This window comes from Bubalus kerabau, chromosome 23 (assembly GCF_029407905.1).
Source record: "Bubalus kerabau isolate K-KA32 ecotype Philippines breed swamp buffalo chromosome 23, PCC_UOA_SB_1v2, whole genome shotgun sequence".
NCBI classification, from domain to species: domain Eukaryota; kingdom Metazoa; phylum Chordata; class Mammalia; order Artiodactyla; family Bovidae; genus Bubalus; species Bubalus kerabau.
The window spans coordinates 14,036,196-14,058,005 of record NC_073646.1 but is presented as its reverse complement, the minus strand read 5'-3'; the positions used below and the strand labels follow the sequence as shown (position 1 = coordinate 14,058,005).

The window sequence follows — 21,810 nt, the reverse complement described above, 5'->3', positions numbered from 1 at the left end:
AACAAGAGAGACACAAATGAAGATGCACCCTGGATTTCAGTGCTGCACGAATGATGCAGGGGGGGTTCCTACTGATGATAAAAACACCACACAGACACACAGAGTTTAGGCAAGATGATCTTATGAAATATGAGTGTGGATAAAACAAATCCTCTATATTATTGCACTGCTTCATAATATGTGGTGTTAATTATATACATGTAACTAAATTAATAAATTCAAATTTTTACCATTTCATCTCCCTCACTCTAAAACTTTATACGGGGAAAACCAGCTCATATCTGGGGCTTACCTTATGTTCAGGCATAAATATTCAAGAGAACACTCTTGCAAGGGAATGCAGCAAGCTGTATCAAGTAAAATTTCCACAAAGCAAAAACTTTCCCCTTACACCTCCCTCCTCTGCTACATATGACTATTTTCTTGAGCAACTGTATATTATTGAAATTTTATACAAGTTCAATTCATTTTGGGGTTTTTTGAGGGAAATAATTTGAATATGATACTCGTCTAAGTATACTGTATAAATGTGGTCAATTTATCATGTTTCAGTAAATGTGGTTATATTCTACCCTACTGTCTAAGACAAAGCTAGGCTCCCAAATGATTGAAGGTTCTAAAGCCATTACCACCTAACCATAGCCTCCAGACAGCTTTGACAGGCCTGAGCGAGACGCTGCTTTATACCAACTGCACAGAAAAGGGTTGTGCCCAATACCCATCAGAGAGCTTGTTGGAAGGGAGAATACGGACACCCCACCCAAAACCAGGTACTGAAGAGCTGAGAATAGCAGTGTCTTAAACCCATTTTCCTGAATAAGATAAGGCCATTATTTGAAAAGGATCAGGAAACACTTAGAACCCAGAAAGATATAACAAGATACATAAGGAAGTGCTCCACAGGGCAAGTTTTATTTCTTCTGGCTTTTAATTAAAATACACATTTGAGAATGGAAGATTCATGAGAACTATGGAAGTGTGGCAAATCCAGTTGAAATTCTTAATTCTTCCCTTTGATATATACGCTTAGTGAGTTTGTAAATTTTAACACTTTGGTAGTTTTTATGTTTTAAGTATTATAAAATAGATGTATCTCATCTATCTCTATTCATTTTTGTTAAAAACTGACAGTATTGTGCCTTCTGGAGACTCCAGAAAGTCTCTGATTAATCAAGAGGATTTTCTGAACAGGTAACAAAGAACAGAAACTATTCATTTTGTATACAGGTATCAGCCAGCTGAAGACTGAGAATATGGCCATATCCTATCCTCATTAATATAAAAAATACTCAAGAAATTCTTGTTTTCTTAGTGATCACTGAGAGCACAAATGCTGGCAATTCTACAGTTAAGGTACAGCACACTGGAGACAGGGAACATGGCAGGAGAATCTAGTCAAGTCCAGCACAGAAAGCTGCTTTCCAATGCTACGCTAGCCTGAGACCTTCTGCTTGTGCTAAAGTGGTTGAACCTAAAGCTTATTTCCAAAGATAATGTTACTACCAGAGATGCTGGGGAAATGATGAAAGAATTGAATGGCACGTGAAACCCTGGCTATTACTCAAAACCAGCCAGCACCCCTCTGAGGTTCTCTCCTCAGGAACAGGCTGCCCAGTGGAACTGACCAACATATTACTACCAGAGGGATACATTGGCTCACAAAAAGGCAAGCTCCCATGCACACGCCGAACTCACCATTCTTCCTTTCGTTAAGAGGAGGCAGGTGCTGACTGGACTGCAAGGAGAGTTCCTGGAATTCGTGGGCAACGGCTTCACTTTGAGGACTTGGAGCGAGATGGGCTAAAGGTCCCAGCTCATCCTCGGTGTCCAGTGCCCCTGTGTGATCCATGGTGTCCCGGCCACTGGCAGCAGCGGGTATGAGACGCCTCTTAAATGTGGTCTGCTGGAGAGACTGACAAAATGAAGAACGTGTGAATAGACGGTACATTTCTTTTTCTGATTTGCACAGAAGTATTAAAATGGGAACCCCGAGTTCTCGTCGTTTCACTTTTGTGTGGCGACTGCCATTCATTTACCCTCTTTGGATTCAGGTTCCTTGTCCAACATACAGGAATAATATACCTCCCATTTAAAACCATGTTTACCTAGGTAAATAAATACTGAAAGGTATTTTGTATACTTTTATCTATGCATCAAAGGAAGTTAGAGCTATTGGTGTTAATACTTAAGTCTACATTCCCAGCAACCAGCAATGTTTCAGATAAAAGACTCCTCCATCAGCCTACGTCTCAGAGTGAGAACAGAGAACACAACTCTCCGCCAACCCACAAGAGACATACAGTTCACATCAAAGAGACAAACTAAGTCAGTGAGATTTGGGATTATTTACTATCACAGCATAACCTGGCTCATTCTGACTAATACAGAAACTGGGTAACAGAAGTACTGAAGCCACAGTTAAAACCCTAAATATGTGACACTGGCTTAGGGGCTGGGCAGCAGGCAAAAAGAAAACTGTATAGAAAGCTGAAAGCTAAAAGGATGATGGTCCGTATCAAGTGATGGCAAAGCATCTGATAGGCTTAGCAGCATCCTCTATCAGTGTGTTCATCCACTCTCCTACTGATGGACATCTGAGTTAATTCCAGTTTTTGACTCTTACAAATTAAGATGCTATCAATGTTCTTGTATGTATAGATGCTTTCACTTCTCTTGGGTAAATAGCAGTGAAACAGCTAGATTGTATGGCAGCTGCATGTATAAATTTTAAAGAAACTAACAAATTATTTTTCAAAATAGCTGTGCCACTGTGCATTCCTACCAGCAGTGAGGAAAATTCTAGTTGGTCTACATCCTTGCCAACACTTGATTATGGCCAGTTTTAAAAATTTTAGTTTTTTTAATTGGTGTGTAGTGGTATCTTGTTTTAATTTGCATTTCCCTAATGATGTTGAGCATATTTCAATGTGCTTATTTGTCATCTGTATATCTTCTTGAGGTAAGTATCTGAACAAATCTTCAATTAATTTTAAATAGGTGGTTTTATTTTCTTATTATTGTTTCAAGAACTCTTTACATATTCTGGACAAAAGTTCTTTATCAGACATGTGACTTGTAAACATAGGCATACTTTGTTTTATTGTGCTTTACTTTATTCCACTTTGCAGATACTACATTTAAAAACAAAAAAACAAATCTTGAAAGTTTATGACAACCCTGCATCAGGCAAGTCTACTGGCACCATTTTTCCAACAATATTTGCTCACTTTGTGGTGCTGGGTAATTTTTGAAACATTTCAAACTTTTTTATCATTAAATTTGTTATGGTGATCTATGGTCAGTCATCTTCAATATTACTGTTGAAACTATTCTGGGGTGCCACATAAGATGGCCACCTTCACTGATAAATGTTATACATTCTGATGGCTTTAGCAATGGCCATTGCCCAGTCTCTTTCTCTGTCTGTCTGGTTTATCATAGCTTTCCTTTCAAGGAGCAAGAGTTTCATGGCTGCAGTCACCATCCTCAGTGATTCTGGAACCCAAGAAAATAAAATCTGTCACTGTTTCCACTTTTCACCGTCTATTTGCCATGAAGTGATGGGACTAGATGCCATGATCTTAGTTTTTTGAATGCTGAATTTTAAGCCAGTTTTTCACTCTCCTCTTTCACCTTCATCAAGAGGCTCTTCACTTTCTGCCATTAGAGTGGTGTCATCTGTATATCTGAGGTTATTGATATTTCTCCCAGCAGTCTTGATTGCCGCTTGTGATTCACCCAGCCTGGTATTTTGCATTGATGTACTCTGTACTGAAGTTCAATAAGCAGGATGACAATATTCAGCCTTGACATACTCCTTTTCCAATTTTGAACCAGTCTGTTGCTCCATGTAGGGTTCTAACTCTTCCCTCTTGACCTGCATACAGGTTTCTCAGGAGCAGGTCTTTTTTTAGAATTCCTTTGCTTTTTCTACAGGAAAATCCAATGAATGCTGGCAATTTGATCTCTGATTCTTCTGCCTTTTCTAACTTCAGTTTGTACATCTGGAAGTTTTTGGTTCACATACTGCTGAAGCCTAGCTTGAAGGATTTTAAGCATTACCTTGCTAGCAAGTGAAATGAGCACAACTCTACGGCAATTTCAACAGTCTTTGGCATTGCTCTTCTTTTGGATTGGAATGAAAACTGACCTTTTCCAGTCCTGTGGAAAACACTTATTACTAAAATATGCTACTAGCAATTGCCATCTGTTCTTCCCCAGCAGTATATTGGACACGTTCCAACATGTGGAGACCATCTTCTGATATTATCTTTTTGTCTTTTCATACTGTTCATGGGGTTCTCCAAGCAAGAACACTGGAGTGGGTTACCACTTCCTCCTACAGTGGACCATGCTTTGCCAGAACTCTTCATTGTGACTCATCCATCTTGGGTGGCCCTGAATGGCATGGCTCAGAGCTTCATTGAGTTATGCAAGCCCCTTCGCCACAACAAGGCTGTGATCTATGAAGGTGTCCTTGAAAGGAAAGCTATGACAAAACCTAGACCTTGTATTAAAAAGCAGAGATATTGCTTTGCTGGCAAAGATCCGTATAGTCAAAGTTACGGTTTTTCCAGTAGTCATATACAGATGTGACAGCTGGATTATAAAGAATGCTGAACACTGAAGAATTGATCCTTTTGAACTGTGGTGTTGAAGAAGACTCTTGAGAATCCATTAGACAGCAAGGGGATCAAACCAGTCAATCCTAAAGGAAATCAATCCTGAATATTCATTGGAAGGACTGATGATGAAGCTCCAATACTTTGGCCACCTGATGTGAAGAGCTGACTCACTGGAAAAGACCCTGATGCTGGGAAAGATTGAGGGCAGGAAGAGAAGGGGACGACAGAGGATGAGATGTTGGATGGCATCACTGACTCAATGGACATGAGTCTGAGCAAACTCCAGGAAACAGTAAGACAAGGAAGGCTGGTGTACTGAAGTCCATGGCGTGGCAGAGTCAGACGTGACTTAGAGACTGAACAACAACAACAACATTTTTAATTAAGATATATCAAATGTCTTTTCACTCATAATGCTCTTGCACATGTAACAGACTACAGTATGGTGTAAACGTTTATATACACTGGGAAACCCAAATTTGTATGACTTGCTTTTCGCGGTATTTGCTTTACCACAATGGTCTGGAACTAAACTTGCAATGTTGTTGAGGTATGCCTGTATTCTCCCCTGTCTATGGCTTATCTTTGTGTGTTCTTAACAGTGCTTTGTAGAGAACAGATGTTTTTTAACTTTATGAAGCCAAATTTATCAATTTTTTCTTTTATGTATCACATAAAAATCTTTGATTAACCCAAGATCACAAAGATGATCTCCTATGTTTTCTTCTAGATGTTTTATAGTTTAATAGTTTACATTTAAGTCCATGATCCACTTTGAGTTAACTTTTATATCTGCTACAATACATGAATTATAACTTTTTGTTTCTGGCATAGGTATCTTTTTGTTCCAGCACCATTTGTTGAAAAGGTTATCTTTTCTCCATTGAACTGTCTTTGCACCTTTGTTGCAAGCCAATTGACTGTGGACATGCAGATCTATCTCTTGACACACTGTATATTAAAAGAGTTTCCAAAAAGGAGAGACCCATAGAGGAGGTTCTAAATTCTGTGTATAAACTGCCCACTTCTCTGGCTGATGCCTAAATTATGCACATGCAGGACAAACTCCTAACTCCTTTTATTAAAGCAAAAAGGAAAGAGCTGAGATTTTACCTGCTGCTCACCATTGGAAAGATAAGAGTTTGCAAAAGTGAGTTTAGCAAAGTTAATGGCCTGCTAAAATAAAATAATGCTCTAAGAGGGAACCTTATTCTAGAGAATCCAGAGTCTCCACAACTGTCCATCCAGAATTCCATACCCAACAAAAATACCCTTTAATAATGAAGGCAAAATTGTCACCAGGAGACACACACCACAAGAAATGCTAAAAGAATTTCTTCAGGCTGAAGGGAAGTAACCCCACATAGAAACTTGGATCTTAGGAATGAAAAACATCAGAGGTGGTAAACGTGTAGATAAATATACTAGTTTTTTCCTCTTGATTTCCTTAATATTACCTTTCTAAGTAAAAATTATAACACTGTGTTACTGGGTTTATAATGTATGTAGATGTAACACATATGATAATTATAGTATAAAAGATGGGGGAGGGATAATCACATTACAACATTTTTATACTTCTATATACATTATAAGGAAGTTGTATGATTTTAATTTGAAACAGACTGAGAAGTTAAGGTTGTATATTATAATTTCTGGAAAAACATTTAAAAATAAAAAACCCAGTTTTAGCCAATAGGAATATAAAAAGCCAATAGGAATATTAAAAAAGGAATTCTATATAATACTCACTTAATTTAAGAAAGAACAGAAAAACAAGAAAGAGATGGGACAAACAAAAGCAAACAGTAAAACAGGAGACCTAAATTCAACTTTATCAATAATGATATTAAATGTAAATGAACTAATAAACACAATGATTAAGAGGAAGATTGACAGAATGGATTTTTCAAAGTCTAAAAATGTAGAAATGTCACTTTAAATATGAAAACATAAATACGGTGGAAGTATATAGACAGAAAAAGACAGGTCATACAACAAAACGCCCAGAAAGGCTGGAATAACTACTTTCACACCAATTAAAGCCGACCTCAAAAGGATGTGTTAGGGGATTCAGGAAAACACATCTACACCCATGGCTGATTCATGTAAATGTATGGCAAAACCCACTACAATACTGTAAAGTAATTAGCCTCCAATTAAAATAAATAAATTAAAAAATATATAAAGAAAGTTTTTAAAAAAGGATGTGTTAGGTAGGTGAATTTGCATATAAAATGACTTATTTTGCTATGGAATAATAAAATGACTCAGATTTTTTCCAAATTATGAATTTTTATTCCAAATTATTTATTTATATAAATAAGACCTGTTAATAGCAAATTAATTCTAAGACACAAGTACCATAATGCCCTTTTAATGGCAAGATGTACAAACTCTGAACATCAGCACTAATGATTTGGAAAATTCTTTAAACATAAAGTTTTAAAATATTTTCATGCACTATTATCTGTTCCTCATATTAAACTTTTTTTTTCAAACTTATTATATCTTGACATTATGCTCACCTTAAACTCCCACACATTCCTCCAAATTAAGAAAATTATAAGTTAAGAAAATCTTAACAAAATGTAGCAAAAGAAAGTGTTCAAAATTTTTAACTTAATATTCATGAACATTTTTGATGGAGTACATATTCTTTCTATTCTGAAATTCTACTACCAAATTTGCAGGATGTCATCTAGTATCTACTTAAATGCTTGATAATTTTCTTTTGAAATTGAAATCCAGTATCATACATAAAGAAACATTCTCTGTCCAATAGTATCTAATTGAGATGTGAAAGAAACGGCCTTAGAATGAATTCTTTCATTGGGTCATAATCTATTAATAGTTATGAAAGTAAAGCAATCATTCCACTTTAATAAGACAAACTGTGATAAAATATTAATTTGTCTAGAACTGACAGAATGAATGAGCATGGAGTTTCTATTTGACATATCCTAATACATAACTTTATTCCAAAATGAAACTAATTCAACATTTATCCAATACCAGGTCAAAGCACACACAACACTAGCAAGATCAAGCTGGGATATGGCTTCTGCTCTCAAAAGCCAAACCTCTTCATTGTCAGATACTACACCAGAGACAGAGAAAATAATACAGGAAAAAAACAAGAGGCATCACTCTCATTTGTTCATCTATTGATTCACTCAAATCTTTTTTTCTCAATGGAGTCAAAATAACACCAATAATGATCTTATTAATATAGTTTAAAGATGCTGGGCTAAGGTAGTTCCCCAATCAAATGTTTTGAATCAAGCAAAGTCCAAAGTCAAGTATCTCTTCATTGTACCTTATTGCTCATAATGACTAATTCAAATGAAAGATTATAAATAGTATATAATCACTGCTATATAAAAGAAATGCAAAATAATAAAGGGTTCAAAGAATATCAAACTTCAGAAGTTTAATATATAATCACCCAAATGCAGACAGGTAGAATATCCAAATACACTCAACAACAAAAAAATGTTTTAGCGACAGCAAACTGCTGTCCCTGCCCTTTAAAGCCCCCAAATTACAAACGTTAGGGAAACACTGGCTAATAGATAGCAAACATAAATTTCTAAACTCAAATAAGATAAAACTTGGATCAAGAAGTTCAAAGACAAAGTTGACCAAAAAGTAATCTCTGCATTAGAAGAGTATTTACTATGAGGTCTTATGATCAAACAAATTGAAATTTTCGTATCAAATGACTTCTGAGAAACACAATTTTGAGTCATTGTACCGGTTAAGTTAGTGGTAGCAACCCTGGGTTATTTTATGGTATCAATTTTTCCTTCAAAGCTCCTGGTGGCAGTTTGCTAAACATACAATGTTAAGAGCTCAAGATTTATCTACAAATATAAGAAAATATATATACAGCTGCTGTCAACTGTATATGTGAAGATGCTTTCTAAATGTTATTCTGTTGTTTCTTATATTTACAAATATAAGAACATACATATACAGTTGCTATCAACTGTATATGTGAAGATGTTTTCTAAATATTATGCTGCTGTTTCTATACTGTTAAATTCCTTAACGTTAAACGTTAAATTCCTTAATGTTATCAAGAATTTAGGATCAAGTCTGTTTACATTTTTGTGTAAGTAACACTCACCTTCCAGTTTTATAACCGAGGAAAAAAAGAATCACAAAAAAGAACATTTTATCCCATCTGTCCATGGTCACTTTTAGCAATTAGGATGAAACCAGAAAATCAGAATTCTAAAAGCACATTTTTCAATACAATATTACTTCACTACATATGTTTTCATCAACTCTTACCATGAAAAGTATTTTGTTCCCTTATTTTTTCTAATTTAATTCCTGTTTTGATCACTTGAATGCATTTATATTTTCAGACTATACAAGTTTGCAGAATAATGGAACATTTTAGCTGAAAGGTATCTTAGAATCTGTCTAGTATAAGTGCTTTTCAATCTTCTTCACAATATGATAATCATTTGAGTAACTTAAAATTCCTAATAGGTAGGATAAAGGAGAGGATCTCTAGAGATTTTGATACAACTGCTCGAATAGTGATTCTAATGTGTAGCCAGTGCTGACAATCACTGATCTAGTGGAACTCCCTAATTTTAAAGACAGGATAAATCATTTGCCCAATGAGTGAGACGAGAGGTCAGAAGCAAATTATTATAGCATGTGTAAAAAACAATAGAATATAAGTAGGTACAAAGTGCTGTGGAAACCAAAAGAATTAAATGTCTAATTGTATTTGGGTAAGTCAGGAAAGTCTCCCAGGGTGAAGAGGACTTTGCAGACACAGAAGTTCTTTTCTCACTAGAAAGAGTGCAATTGCATGAACAGCTATCACCTAATACCAAAACGTCTGACAGGGCCAGTATAGAAAGAGCAAAACATGGAGAAGCAAAGACAAGGCTGTGCAAAGACAAGCGAGTTAAAGCACAACTGTCAAGAAACGTGGATTCTGAGAAACAGTGATATGATCAGATGTGTATTTTAGAAAGATCATTCTGGCAGAAGTATGCTACTGATAAAAATCTCGCTGAATAACCAGTGTTGGCAAGGATGTAGAGATCCCTTGTTCACTGTTGGTGAGAGTGTAAACTGGTGCAGCCACTATGGAAGACAGCATGGAGGCTCCTGAGAAAACTAAACACAGAGCTACCATATGATCCAACAATTCCACTACTGGGTATGTATCTGAAGAAAATGAAAACACTTATTTGAAAAGATACATGTACACCAATGCTCACAGCGGCACTATTTACAGTAGCCAAGGTATGGAAGCAGCCTAGGGACCAATCAACAGACAAGTGGATAAAAAGGCAGTGTATGTATAGAATGGAATATTACTCAGCCACAAAACCGAATGGAAAATGTCATTTGCAACAACATGGATGGACCTAGAGAGTATTACACTCAGTGAAGTAACTCAGACAAAGAAAGACAAAAATTGTATGTTACCACTTATGGATGGAATCTGAAAACTAAAACAAATGAATACAAGAAAACTGAAACAGACTCACAGATATAAGTTAGGAGTGGGGGGAGGGGCAAGACAGGAGTAAGGGATTAAAAGATACAAGCTACTACTACTACATGAAAATAAGCTACAAGGATATGTTGTACAGCACAGGGAATACTGCCAATATTTGATAATTACTATAGATGAAGTAATGGGCTTCACTTGTAGGTCAGATGGCAAAGAATCTGCCGGCAGTGCAGGATCGGCCCGGGTTCGATCCCTGGGTGGGGAAGATCTCCTGGAGAAAGGAATGGCAACCCACTCCAGTATTCTTGCCTAGAGAGTTCTATGGATGGACCATGGGGTCGCAAAAAGTCAGACACGACTGAGCAACTAACACACATAAATGAAGTATAATCTATAAATATTTTGAATCAATGTTTGTTGTACATCTAAAACTAATACTGTAAATCAATATTTACCTCAATAAAAAAGCAAATAAAATGATTACTGATTAGTTCAAGATGTTAAGAAAAAAAAATCTCAGGCTGAAAGACTGATGGACTAGGATAAGACAGTGGAAATAAAGAAAGGGGAATAAATTTTAAAAATACTTCAGAGACAAAATGTCAAGGCTTCATAATGAGCTCATATGAAAAGTAAGGGAGAATAAAGAATTGAGGGCGGCTGATTTGGAGAGCTGGAAAAGCTGGCAGGCAGGAACGAGCGTTCACCGAGAGAAACCGCAGGCCCCCTCTGAGGGCACTTTGGAAAAAGGGTGTGGCTGAAGAAAGAGCTATTTGACTTGAAGTAAATCACTTAACCAGTGATCTACCTAGTGACCTCCCTGGTGGCTGAGCCGGTAAAAATGTCTGCCTACAATGCGGGAGACCTGGGTTCGATCCCTGGGTCGGGAAGATCCCCTGGAGAAGGAAGTGGCAACCCATTCCATTACTCTTGCTTGGAAAATCCCAGGGACAGAGGAGCCTGGTAGGCTACATTCCATGGGGTTGCAAAGAGTCAGACATGACTGAGCGACTTCACTTTCACTCATGACTGAGAGACTTCACTTTCACTCTTGACCTGGTGACTTCACTTTCACTTTCTTTACTTAGTGAAGGAAATCACTGGGCTTCCCTGATAGTTCAGTCCGTAATAATCTGCCTGCAGTGCTGGAGACCTGGGTTCGATCCCTGGGTCAGGACGATTTCCTGGAGAAGGAAATGGCAACCCACTCCAGTATTCTTGTCTGGAAAAGACTATGGATAGAGAAGCCTGGCAGGCATGTGCATGGGGTCACAAGAGTCTGACACAACTTAACAACTACACCACCACCACCACTTAACCTCTCAGGGATCTGGTTTTCTAATTCTGAAAATGACAAACGAAGGAAAGGGAAGAATATCTACTACATTTCTACTCAGTCTGAAACTAAGTTTGCTCTACACTCTTCTTAATTTTGCTCTCACGCCCTTCCTGTTGGTAGGTTATTACTCTCACTTTACAGATGAGGAAATCAAAGCTTGGAAAAATGAAGCAAATGGACAGACTCGCATAAAAGCCAGGATTCCAACTTTAAAGCCCATATACCTTGCACAATAACATGACATTTATGTGCCAAAGTGCAGTAAGTTGGAGCAAATAATTGGGAGAGACAGATGTTGGGGGAGAAGGCAGTGGTGCGGAGGAGGGAGAGGCAGCTGTGGAATGCTCCACGTGCACCGTTCTTTACACACACGCTGAAGGTCCAGAGCCTCAGGCACTGTGCTGGGCACCTGGGTTCCGTGATCTCTGTGCGTAGACCTCGTCGAGCAGGCAGTTATGACACATCAGCGCTGGAAAGAAGCCATTGGCCTCATCTGCTTCAGGGCAGATGAAGGAAACTCTCTCCTCTTACTGTTCCACTTTAGCAAACCCTGAAGGTGTAGCCGGAATTAAACTTCAGAGCAGAAGAAAATGAAATCTAAAGCTGTAGATGTACTGCACATAAACAAGACATGTTTTTGACATCAGGCTATAACTTTTTCAAATAAACAACTTCTAAGCAGGGTTTTCATTTGTAGCAGTTGAAGTTTTATGTGCAGCTATTAAATACATAGCAGAAATGTACTACAAATATACCGAACACTGACAATACACTGTATAGAAAAAGTTACATAACTGCTCTTCTGTGCTTCAAGTGGCTGTTGTAGCTGTAAAAATGCCAACATGGTGATTTATTTTTTAACTTGTTTACTGCAGACGTGTTTCAAATGAACAGAACATGGAGCAAAGTGCATACTTAACACTCTCCAAAGTGATGCATTCTGAAGTACTGTACCTAACATTTATGTAAAGAGTGTTTCTGAAATATTCATTATAATCTATAAATAAAAATTTGAATTAGCAAAAGTTTAAAATACATGTGGCTTTTAAATCACTATATAAAAAGACAGAAAAAGCTAGAAAATTTTATTTGTTCCACAAGTAAAACAGCCAAAACCCAAATCTTTTTAGCTTGAACAATTGCATTTTCCAAGTTGATCCAAAATGAATGATTCTCAGAGAATAAGAACTGATTGGAGGATTAATTTTAAGCTGAAATGATTTCCACATTTATCAAACACTAGGTTAAAAACAAACTCTAGTTTTGTTGAACCATAAACTGGCATTTGATTTAAAAGCTAAAAGTAAACATTTATAAACCGATTAAACAAATGTTTTACTTAACAGATAAAAAATATATACTGTACTCCTATTTCTAAGTTCTATAAGGCAGGGAGGGGAGTTGTGAGGGGAAGGAAGAAGAGAGAAAGAGAAAAACAGAAAGAAAGGGGACGAGTAAGGGCCCCTCCTCCTTTTAGGAGGGTGGTCTTTTTTTTGCTGTTTTCTAAGCTCTTTACTCTTCTTGATATCAGAAATCAGTAGAATTTGAATTTCAATTTAAGCAAAGATATTAAACAAAGTATTGCAAAATATTAATACATGAAAAAAGATGAAGCTTAATTTAACTTATCCAAGCTATCTTGACTAGTTAAGTAGCATAGCTGGGAACCACGAGTCCTCTGTACAAGTCCTCTAACTTATAATCCAGTACTCAGAAGAGCAACCCTCTTGTCTGAGGCAACCACACTAGATACTGGGTAAAATGAAAAACTCAGTTAACAGAGGAATCATTACAACTGATATACATAAATCGTCAGATATTTTCTTTAAGTCGGAGTGCAGAAAGAAAGACCCATGTGTTTGCCAGTCTTCCAATATAGAGTCAAGCCCGTCTCTCTGTAGATGTCAGTTCTCTGGCATAAACCACCACTGTCTATGACTCCTAGTTTCCATTTATTTAAAGTAGAACAAAAATTTAAAGGATTTTGAGCACAGTGTGTGTCTATATTTTTACAGTTCTGAAGCCAACTTAGTTTCTTGCCCACACTCAATTTAAAAGTATTAAGTAACACGGCTTTGTGGTCCCAGACATTTAACATTTTTGCATGCACAGTTCATCAGTTTACATAATATTTGGTTAAACTACATAATGATGATTACTACTACTACTGGAATAAACATATTTAAGAATAAACACAGCTGACTCTGGTTAGCACATAACTTAATAATTAGTGAGGGCAGATCCATCGCTAGACTTCAGTGTCACCTCCTCAACACACCCATTCAGTGCGTCCCAGGACACAGGAGTGGCAGAAGGCTGCCCACCCCACAAGCTGAGCAAGAGCAGGATGGATAAGGCAGGTTCAACCACGAAACATTTTTAAACTGATGTTGATGCCAAGGGCACCTCATACTGGAAACTTGGTCTTTTCAAGGTTTCTGGAATCTGTTAATACAAATTACTTCTTAGATATTATTTCATCACTGTCTAACTTTATGCAAAATTTGTTAGTACTGCACTCTGAGACAACAGTTCAGAGTACAAACCAAATGAAAGCTAATATTCAGAGTTTTGCAACAGCACTCTAGCAGATGGTATAATTTTACCTAAGTTTCTAATGCCATTAGTTAAATACAAAATAATCTATTCTCACTGTAGCACAGTCCTTTCAAAATTGTTGTGAATTCTTCTCTCCATTAAACACTTTAGCATACATCATAAAACTGCAATTTCAAACAGCTGTGAAACAACAGTTGTAGATAAGTGTTTTTTGTTGTTGTTGAGATATAATTCACATAATGTAAAATCCATTGTTTTAATGTGTACAATTTAATGATCTTTAGCAGTCACAAGGTGTGCAACCATCACTATCTAATTTCAGAACATCTCATGATATCTAAAAGAGACCTCAACCCCATTAGTTCAGTTCAGTTCAGTTCAGTTGCTCAGTCGTGTCCGACTCTTCGCGACCCCATGAATCGCAGCACGCCAGGCCTCCCTGTCCATCACCAGCTCCCAGAGTTCACCCAGACTCACATCTATCGAGTCAGTGATGCCATCCGGCCATCTCATCCTCTGTCGTCCCCTTCTCCTCCTGCCCCCAATCCCTCCCAGCATCAGAGTCTTTTCCAGTGAGTCAACTCTTCACATGAGGTGGCCAAAGTACTGGAGTTTCAGCTTTAGCATCATTCCTTTCAAAGAAATCCCAGGGCTGATCTCCTTCAGAATGGACTGGTTGGATCTCCTTGCAGTCCAAGGGACTCTCAAGAGCCTTCTCCAACATCACAGTTCAAAAGCATCAATTCTTCGGTGCTCAGCCTTCTTCACAGTCCAACTCGCACATCCATACATGACCACAGGGAAAACCACAGCCTTGACTAGACGAACCTTTGTTGGCAAGGTAATGTCTCTGCTTTTGAATATGCTATCTAGGTTGGTCATAACTTTCCTTCCAAGGAGTAAGCCTCTTTTAATTTCATGGCTGCAGTCACCATCTGCAGTGATTTTCGAGCCCCCCAAAATAAAGTCTGACACGGTTTCCACTGTCTCCCCATCTATGTCCCATGAAGTGATGGGACCAGATGCCATGATCTTTGTTTTCTGAATGTTGAGCTTTAAGCCAACTTTTTCACTCTCCACTTTCACTTTCATCAAGAGGCTTTTTAGTTCCTCTTCACTTTCTGCCATCACCTCCTAAATCCCTTCTCCCCGCAGCCTTTGGTACCACTAATCCACTTTCTTGTCTCTGTGTACTTGCCTATATTCTAGACATTTCATTTAAACAGTTTTACTTCCTTTCTAATCTAGATGCCTTTTATTTCTTTTCTTGCATTATTTCCCTGGCTAGACACTGTACAATGCTGAGCAGAAGTGGCAAGAGCGACGTCCTTTCTTGTTCCTAATCCAACTGCAGGGGCGTTCAGTCTCTCACCATATGCTGCTGGCTGCAGGTGTTTCACAGATGCTCTTTATCAGGCTGGAAACACTGTCTTGTATTCCTAGTGTTTGGGGTGTTTTTAACACAAAACGATGTTAGATTTTGTCAAATGCTTTTTCTGTATTTATTAAGATAATTGTGGGTCCCTCCCTCTTTATTCTGCTATATAGTGTATAACATTGATTTTTAGATGTTAAATAAATTTTTCATTCTTGTGATAAATCCCACTTGTCATGGTACATGATCCTTTTTATAAGCTGCTGGACTTGGGTTGCTATAACCTTTATTTACAAGGGGTATAGTCTGTGATTTTCTTTTCATGTGCTCTCTTTGTCTGGTTTTGGTATCAATGTAATATCAGCCTCAAATAATGAGTTAAATATTCCCTTATCTTCTATTTTTTGGAAGAGTTTACAAAAAATTGGAGTTAATTCTTTAAACTGGTGAAGCCATCTGGTTCTGGGTTTTCCTTTTTGGCAAGTTGTATCATCACTAATTCAATTTATTTGCTACAGGTCTACTCAGATTTTCTAATTCATCGTGAATCAGTTCTGGCAATTTGCATCTTTCTAAAAATTGGTCCATTTCATCTGAATTACCTAATTTGTTGACATTTCACTGTTCACAGTATCCCCTTAAAATTCTTTTTATTTCGTAATGTTAGTAGTAATGTTCCCACTTTCATTCCTGATTCTGGTAATTTGAATTTTTCCTCTTTTTTTTTTAGTCTAACTAAAGGTTTGTCCCTTTTTTCAAAAAACTCTAATCAAAACCCAGCTTTTGGTTTCACTGATTTTTTCTATTATTTATTTTCTCTATTATTTATTTCTATTCTAAATTTTATTATTTCCTTCCTCCTGCCTGCCTTAGGTTTAGTTTGTTCTTCTTCTCTGGTTTTATTAAAGTGGAAAGCTAGGTTGTTGATTTTAGTTCTTTTGATAAGGTATTCTTATCTAAAAAAGTTATCTAGAAAACTAGGGGGGGAAATTAGAAAACTAGAAAAGAAACTTATCTAGAAAAGTTCTAAACTTTTCACAAAGTGATATAATATGCATCTTAATGCACAGTAACCACACTCATAAATTTAAAAAAACACATTATTATGTTCAAACTAGTTAAGGTTAAACATTCCCAGAATCATTTCTACAACACTGGAGTATAATTTCAGACATTACAACCATACTACCTTATGGATACCTTGACTTCTTCAGAACATACCCGATAAGGAAAACATCTCATTCCTCCACAAACAGTCCTTTTTCACCTCAGAATTCTATCACAAGCTCCTTTCTTGTACTGAAAGGAAACCATCACTGTGGCAGGTTGTATTTTCAAAAGGAAGACATGACACTATCTTCATTCCTGCATCTTCTTATTACAACGTGACTCTGGCATTCCTCCCATCAAAAGGTGAGGCCTAAGCTGCTTCTGCTTGTATTTAGGCTAGTCTGTGCTATAGGTAAGGGGTGTTACATGACTTATAAGATTAGGTCATAATAGATCTGCCTAGGTCTCAGAATATTCATCTTTGGAGCTGCTGAGATGCCCTGAGGCTGCTGTATGGTGAGGAAGCCAAAACTAGCCCATGAAGAACACATACCAGCCCTAAGATGAGGTGAAGAGACAGAAATGCCTGGGTAGCCCCCAGCTATTTCAGTCACCTTCCCTTGCTGTTGTATTTTCAGCCACTGTCTGACTGCAACCAAACCAGAGACGAAACCACAACTGCCCTCCTCAAATCCCTTACCCATAGAAGATAATAAGTAACTACTGTGGGTTTCAGCCAGTAAGTTTCCGGTGATGTGTTACATAACAATTGTAACTTGAATACTTACTCTAGGTAACATGTACTCCTTAATCCAGGGTCTATACTTGGCACCAGGAATAGAAAATTCAATTAATTTTCGAACAGTGGAAATACTAAAAAATTCATAGCTCATTCTCAGTGTTCTGTGAGCTTACTATCAATTCATTTGACAGTTAATTTTTTTAATTTAAAAAAAATTTTATTGGGACAATGTTATTTTAAATCACAGTTTCACTTTTCTGGTCATACTAGCATGAACTAATTAAAAGATAGCTTATCTACATTTTAATTATGAGACCTAGAACTGAATCCAGTTTTCCAATGAAGGTACACATGAACTGCTGAAAAATGAAGGAAGACTATTTCACTCACTGGTGAGGCTTTTATTAATTTGGTGTGAATTTATACATATGAACCTTTAACAAAATCCTTTTATGCAGCGAATGGTATACTACAGGATATCAGTTCAGAGTTAAGGTTCTGGAGTTAGATATGGAGACAAAATTCAGCAATATCACTAAGAAGCTATATAACCTTGAGCAAGGTGTATTAACTCAATAAAGCTTAATTCTTTCACTTATAAAGAGGTCACAGGACCCTAGTTTAAATTAATGAGATTATGATAAAGTTTTAATGTCAGCATATAAGTAGCTACTATTATAATGGTTTCTCCAATCATCTTCCTATTTAACTGATTTTTTGCTTGTTTTAATTCAAGGTCAGAGCCTCACAATTATCTCTATTAAAAAAGCTCTTCTTATACTTATTGATTCATTTATTTATTATCTTTTAAACAAATAACCATTAATAGAAGATGTAATGGAAGAAAACACCCATTAACAATAGCAATGAAAAAGATAAAATATCTAGAAGTAAATGTAACTGGGAATGTACAAAATCTTTATAAGGAACATTTTAACACATTACTGAAGACCTGCAATGAAGACTTGAAGAACTACAGTATATTATATTCTTGGACAGGAAGACAATATCACATAGATGTCTATTCTGCCTAATTCAACTTATAAAATTTAAATGATTGAAATAAAAGTACAAAAAGGATCATTTTTCCTTTGAAGTGGAGTAGGGAAACTGGGCAAGCTAATGCTAAAGCCCTTACGGAAAAGAAAAGATAAAAAAAAGCAGAAGTTGCCTGGAAAACCACTGAAAGAGAGGCAAGAGTGCTACTAGCCTTAGCAAATATGCAAATATATTATGAAACCTCAATAATTAAAACAGTATGACATTAGTATCTGAAGTGAGAGACAGAAAGACATGATACATAAGAGAAGGTCTAAAAATTGATACATCTATGCATGGAAATTCAGTATATAATAACACTGGAATTGCAAATTAAGAGCTTAAGAGATGAACTTTTTGAAGAAAGGGGGGAGAAAAACTTAACATAGTTCAGCAGCATAAACTGCTCATGAATCAGAGATTTAATGGTTAAAATAAGAGATCATAAAGGTTATAGAAGAAAATTTATTTATTTGCCATTGCCATTGCCCCTCCATTGTCTTAGGAGTGGGGGAGACCTATTACCCCAACTCCTGAAGCCACAGAAAAAGATTAATAAATTATATAATTATATACGGTGGCTCAGATGGTAAAGAATCTGCCTGCAATGGGGAAGACCTGGGTTCAATCCCTGGGTTGGGAAGATCTCCTGCAGGAGGGTGTGGCAATCTACTCTAGCATTCCTGCCTAGAGAATCCCATGGACAGAGGAGCCTGGCTGTCTTCAGTCCATGGGGTGGCAAAGAGTCAGACATGACTGAACAACTAAACATATGCGTATGTATTTATATGTATATTCATATCAACGTCTACAGGCCAGGAAAACCATAAACAAGATCAAAAGTGATCAAAATGACATACCAGGAAGTCTGTATTTGCAACTTGTCACACAAAGGAATAAGCTTCTATAAACAGAAAAGATCAATAATCGAAATTTTTTAATGAGCAAAGGATATGAGTAAAGCTCACAGAAAAGGAATGTTCTTTTAAAATATGACAAGATGTCCAACCCTCCTCACAAAGAAAGAAATGTTAAAACTACCACAGGAAACCATTTTCATTTAGACTGGCAAAATTCTGAAAGTTTAATAACACAGATCGGCAAAATTGGGCCTTACCTCATAAATTAGAAGGATATAAAGTGATATAACCTTTATGGATAAAATTTGTCAACACCTATTAAGATTACAAATACACAAACTCTTTGATCCAGCAATTTATCTTCTGGGAATTTACACGTTCAAGATGAAACTGTAGGTGGGCCTTTCAGAAAGGCAGAGAAAAGAGCTCAGAAAGTCCTCACCCCAAAGGCAATGACAAAACAAGACAACACTGCCAAAAATAACCTTTTCAAAACTCCAGAAACTAACCAAAGGCATATAACAAGTGCAGAAATATTTATTCAATAAAAAAACCTACTGCATCTTCGTTTAAAAAAAAAAAATTCTGTGGCATTTTGCAAATCACATATCAGGTAATGAACTGCTTGATCCAGAATGTAAAGGACTCTTAAAATTCAAAATACAAGACAAAAATTCCAATTTAAAAATGGGCAAAACATTTGAATAAGCATTTCATTAAAGAGGATATACAAATGTCTGATAAACACATGAAAATAAGCTCAGTATCCTCAGTCACTTGCACAGGGAAGTGCAATTAAAACCACAATGAGATAGCCCTTGACACCCACTAGAATGGCAATAATAAAAAAGACAATTAGAAGTGTTGGAAAGGGTGTGGAGAAACAGGAACCTTCACACAGTGCTGGTGAGAATGTAAAATGATACAGGTACTTGGAAAAACCACTTGGTATTTTCTTAAAGTGTTAAATAAAATTTCATCATGATCAAGCAATTCCACTCCTAGTTATCTATCCAAAAGAAATGAAAACATAAAATCTACACAAAAATTTGTAAACATACATTCATAGCAGCATTGTTCATAGTAACTCAAAACCATAAACTTAAATGTCCATTAATTAGTGAATAGATTAACCAAATGTGCTATACATTCCAGTGGAATATTATTCAGCCACCAAAAAGAAAGCAACACTGATATAATACGAACAAAACTAAAAAACATTATGCTACATGAAAGAAGACAGATGCCAAAGACCACATGTTGCATGATTTCATTTACATGAAATTTCCAGAAAAAGCAAATCTGTAGAGGCAGAAAATAGACTAGTGGTTTTCCAGGGTTGGAGGTGGGAAGAGGGATTAACTGTAAATGGGCAAAGGTTTCTTTCTGATGTGATGAAATGTAAAATTAGATTGTAGTGATGGCTGCCTGATTCTGTAAATTTACCAAAATCCATTAAATTTTACACGTTTAAATGAGTTAATCTTAAGGTATGTAAATGATACCTCAATAAGGCTGCTTTTAAAAAGATACTATAATCTGCGTGTGAATGCTTATAGGAGCTTTATTCATAAGTCTAAAAAACTGGAAACAATCCAAAGCCCTTGGGTTTGGATAGAATAAAACACTGTGGTGCATGCATATCATACGATACCACTGTGCAATAACAGGGATGAGCAACATCCTCTGTAACAAGAAGGCTGAACCTCAGATGCATTACGTTAAGTCGAAGAAGCCGCCCTCAGAGGCTTCGGTACAGGGACACTGTGGCAAAGTACAGAAAGCAGATCCCTGGCTGGCAGAGGTGGGGTTGATAACAAAGAGGAAGCCAAGGGAGTTTTGGGGAGATGAAACTGTTGTGTATCTTGATTATGGGTGTGGTTACACAACCCTATATATTTGTCAAAAATCAGAACTGTATGTCAAAAACAGTGACTGTGGGACTTGCCTGGTGGTCCAGAGGCTAAGAATCTGCCTGTCAATACAAGGGACATGGGTTCAATTCCTTGTCCAGGAACTAAGATCTCACGTGCCTTGGAGAAACTAATAAGCCCATGAGCTGCAATGAGCCCGAGGGCAGCAACTACTGAAGTCCAAGCACACAGAGCCTGTGCTATGCAGCATGAAAAGCCTCACAATGAGAAGCCCACAGACTGCAACTAGAGAGTAGCCCCTGCTTGGTGCAATTAGAAAACGTCCGAGTGCAGCAACGAAGACCCAGGGCAGTCCTAAATAAATAAATACTTAAAAAAAAAGCGTTATCATGTGAATATTAAAAATAAATTTAAAACAATGATACTGTATTTGTTGCATATGATTTTTAATAGCAACCAATTAGAAACAACTCCAGTCATGGTCGGAGAAGGAATGGCACCCCACTCCAGTACTCTTGCCTGGAAAATCCCATGGACGGAGGAGCCTGGTAGGCTGCAGTCCATGGGGTCGCTAAGAGTTGGACACGACTGAGCGATTTCACTTTCACTTTTCACTTTCATGCATTGGAGAAGAAATGGCAACCCACTCCAGTGTTCTTGCCTGGAGAATCCCAGGGATGGAGGGGCCTGGTGGGCTGCCACCTATGGGGTCGCACAGAGGCGGACACGACTGAAGCGACTTAGCAGCAGCAGCCAGTCATGGTCAATAGGAAATGAGTTAAATTATTGTACACCCAAACAAAATATTACTGCTACACCGTTATAAGAAAGAATGAGGAAGCTCTCACAATACTGAC

At 37.1% G+C, this 21,810-nt stretch overlaps 1 protein-coding gene across 5 annotated transcripts in view; it reads right to left on the bottom strand.

Annotated features, from left to right (window-relative positions):
- Nucleotides 1-21,810, bottom strand: part of MRTFB (myocardin related transcription factor B) — a 319,142-nt gene that overhangs the window by 133,682 nt on the left and 163,650 nt on the right. For 4 of the 5 annotated variants that reach the window (XM_055562733.1, XM_055562734.1, XM_055562735.1 and 1 more), the window contains one exon: nucleotides 1,696-1,912. In XM_055562733.1, coding sequence (XP_055418708.1) covers nucleotides 1,696-1,912 — 217 coding nt within the window. Of the gene's footprint in view, nucleotides 1-1,695; nucleotides 1,913-21,810 lie in introns of those variants that run through there. The other variant, XM_055562737.1, reaches the window with a different exon arrangement.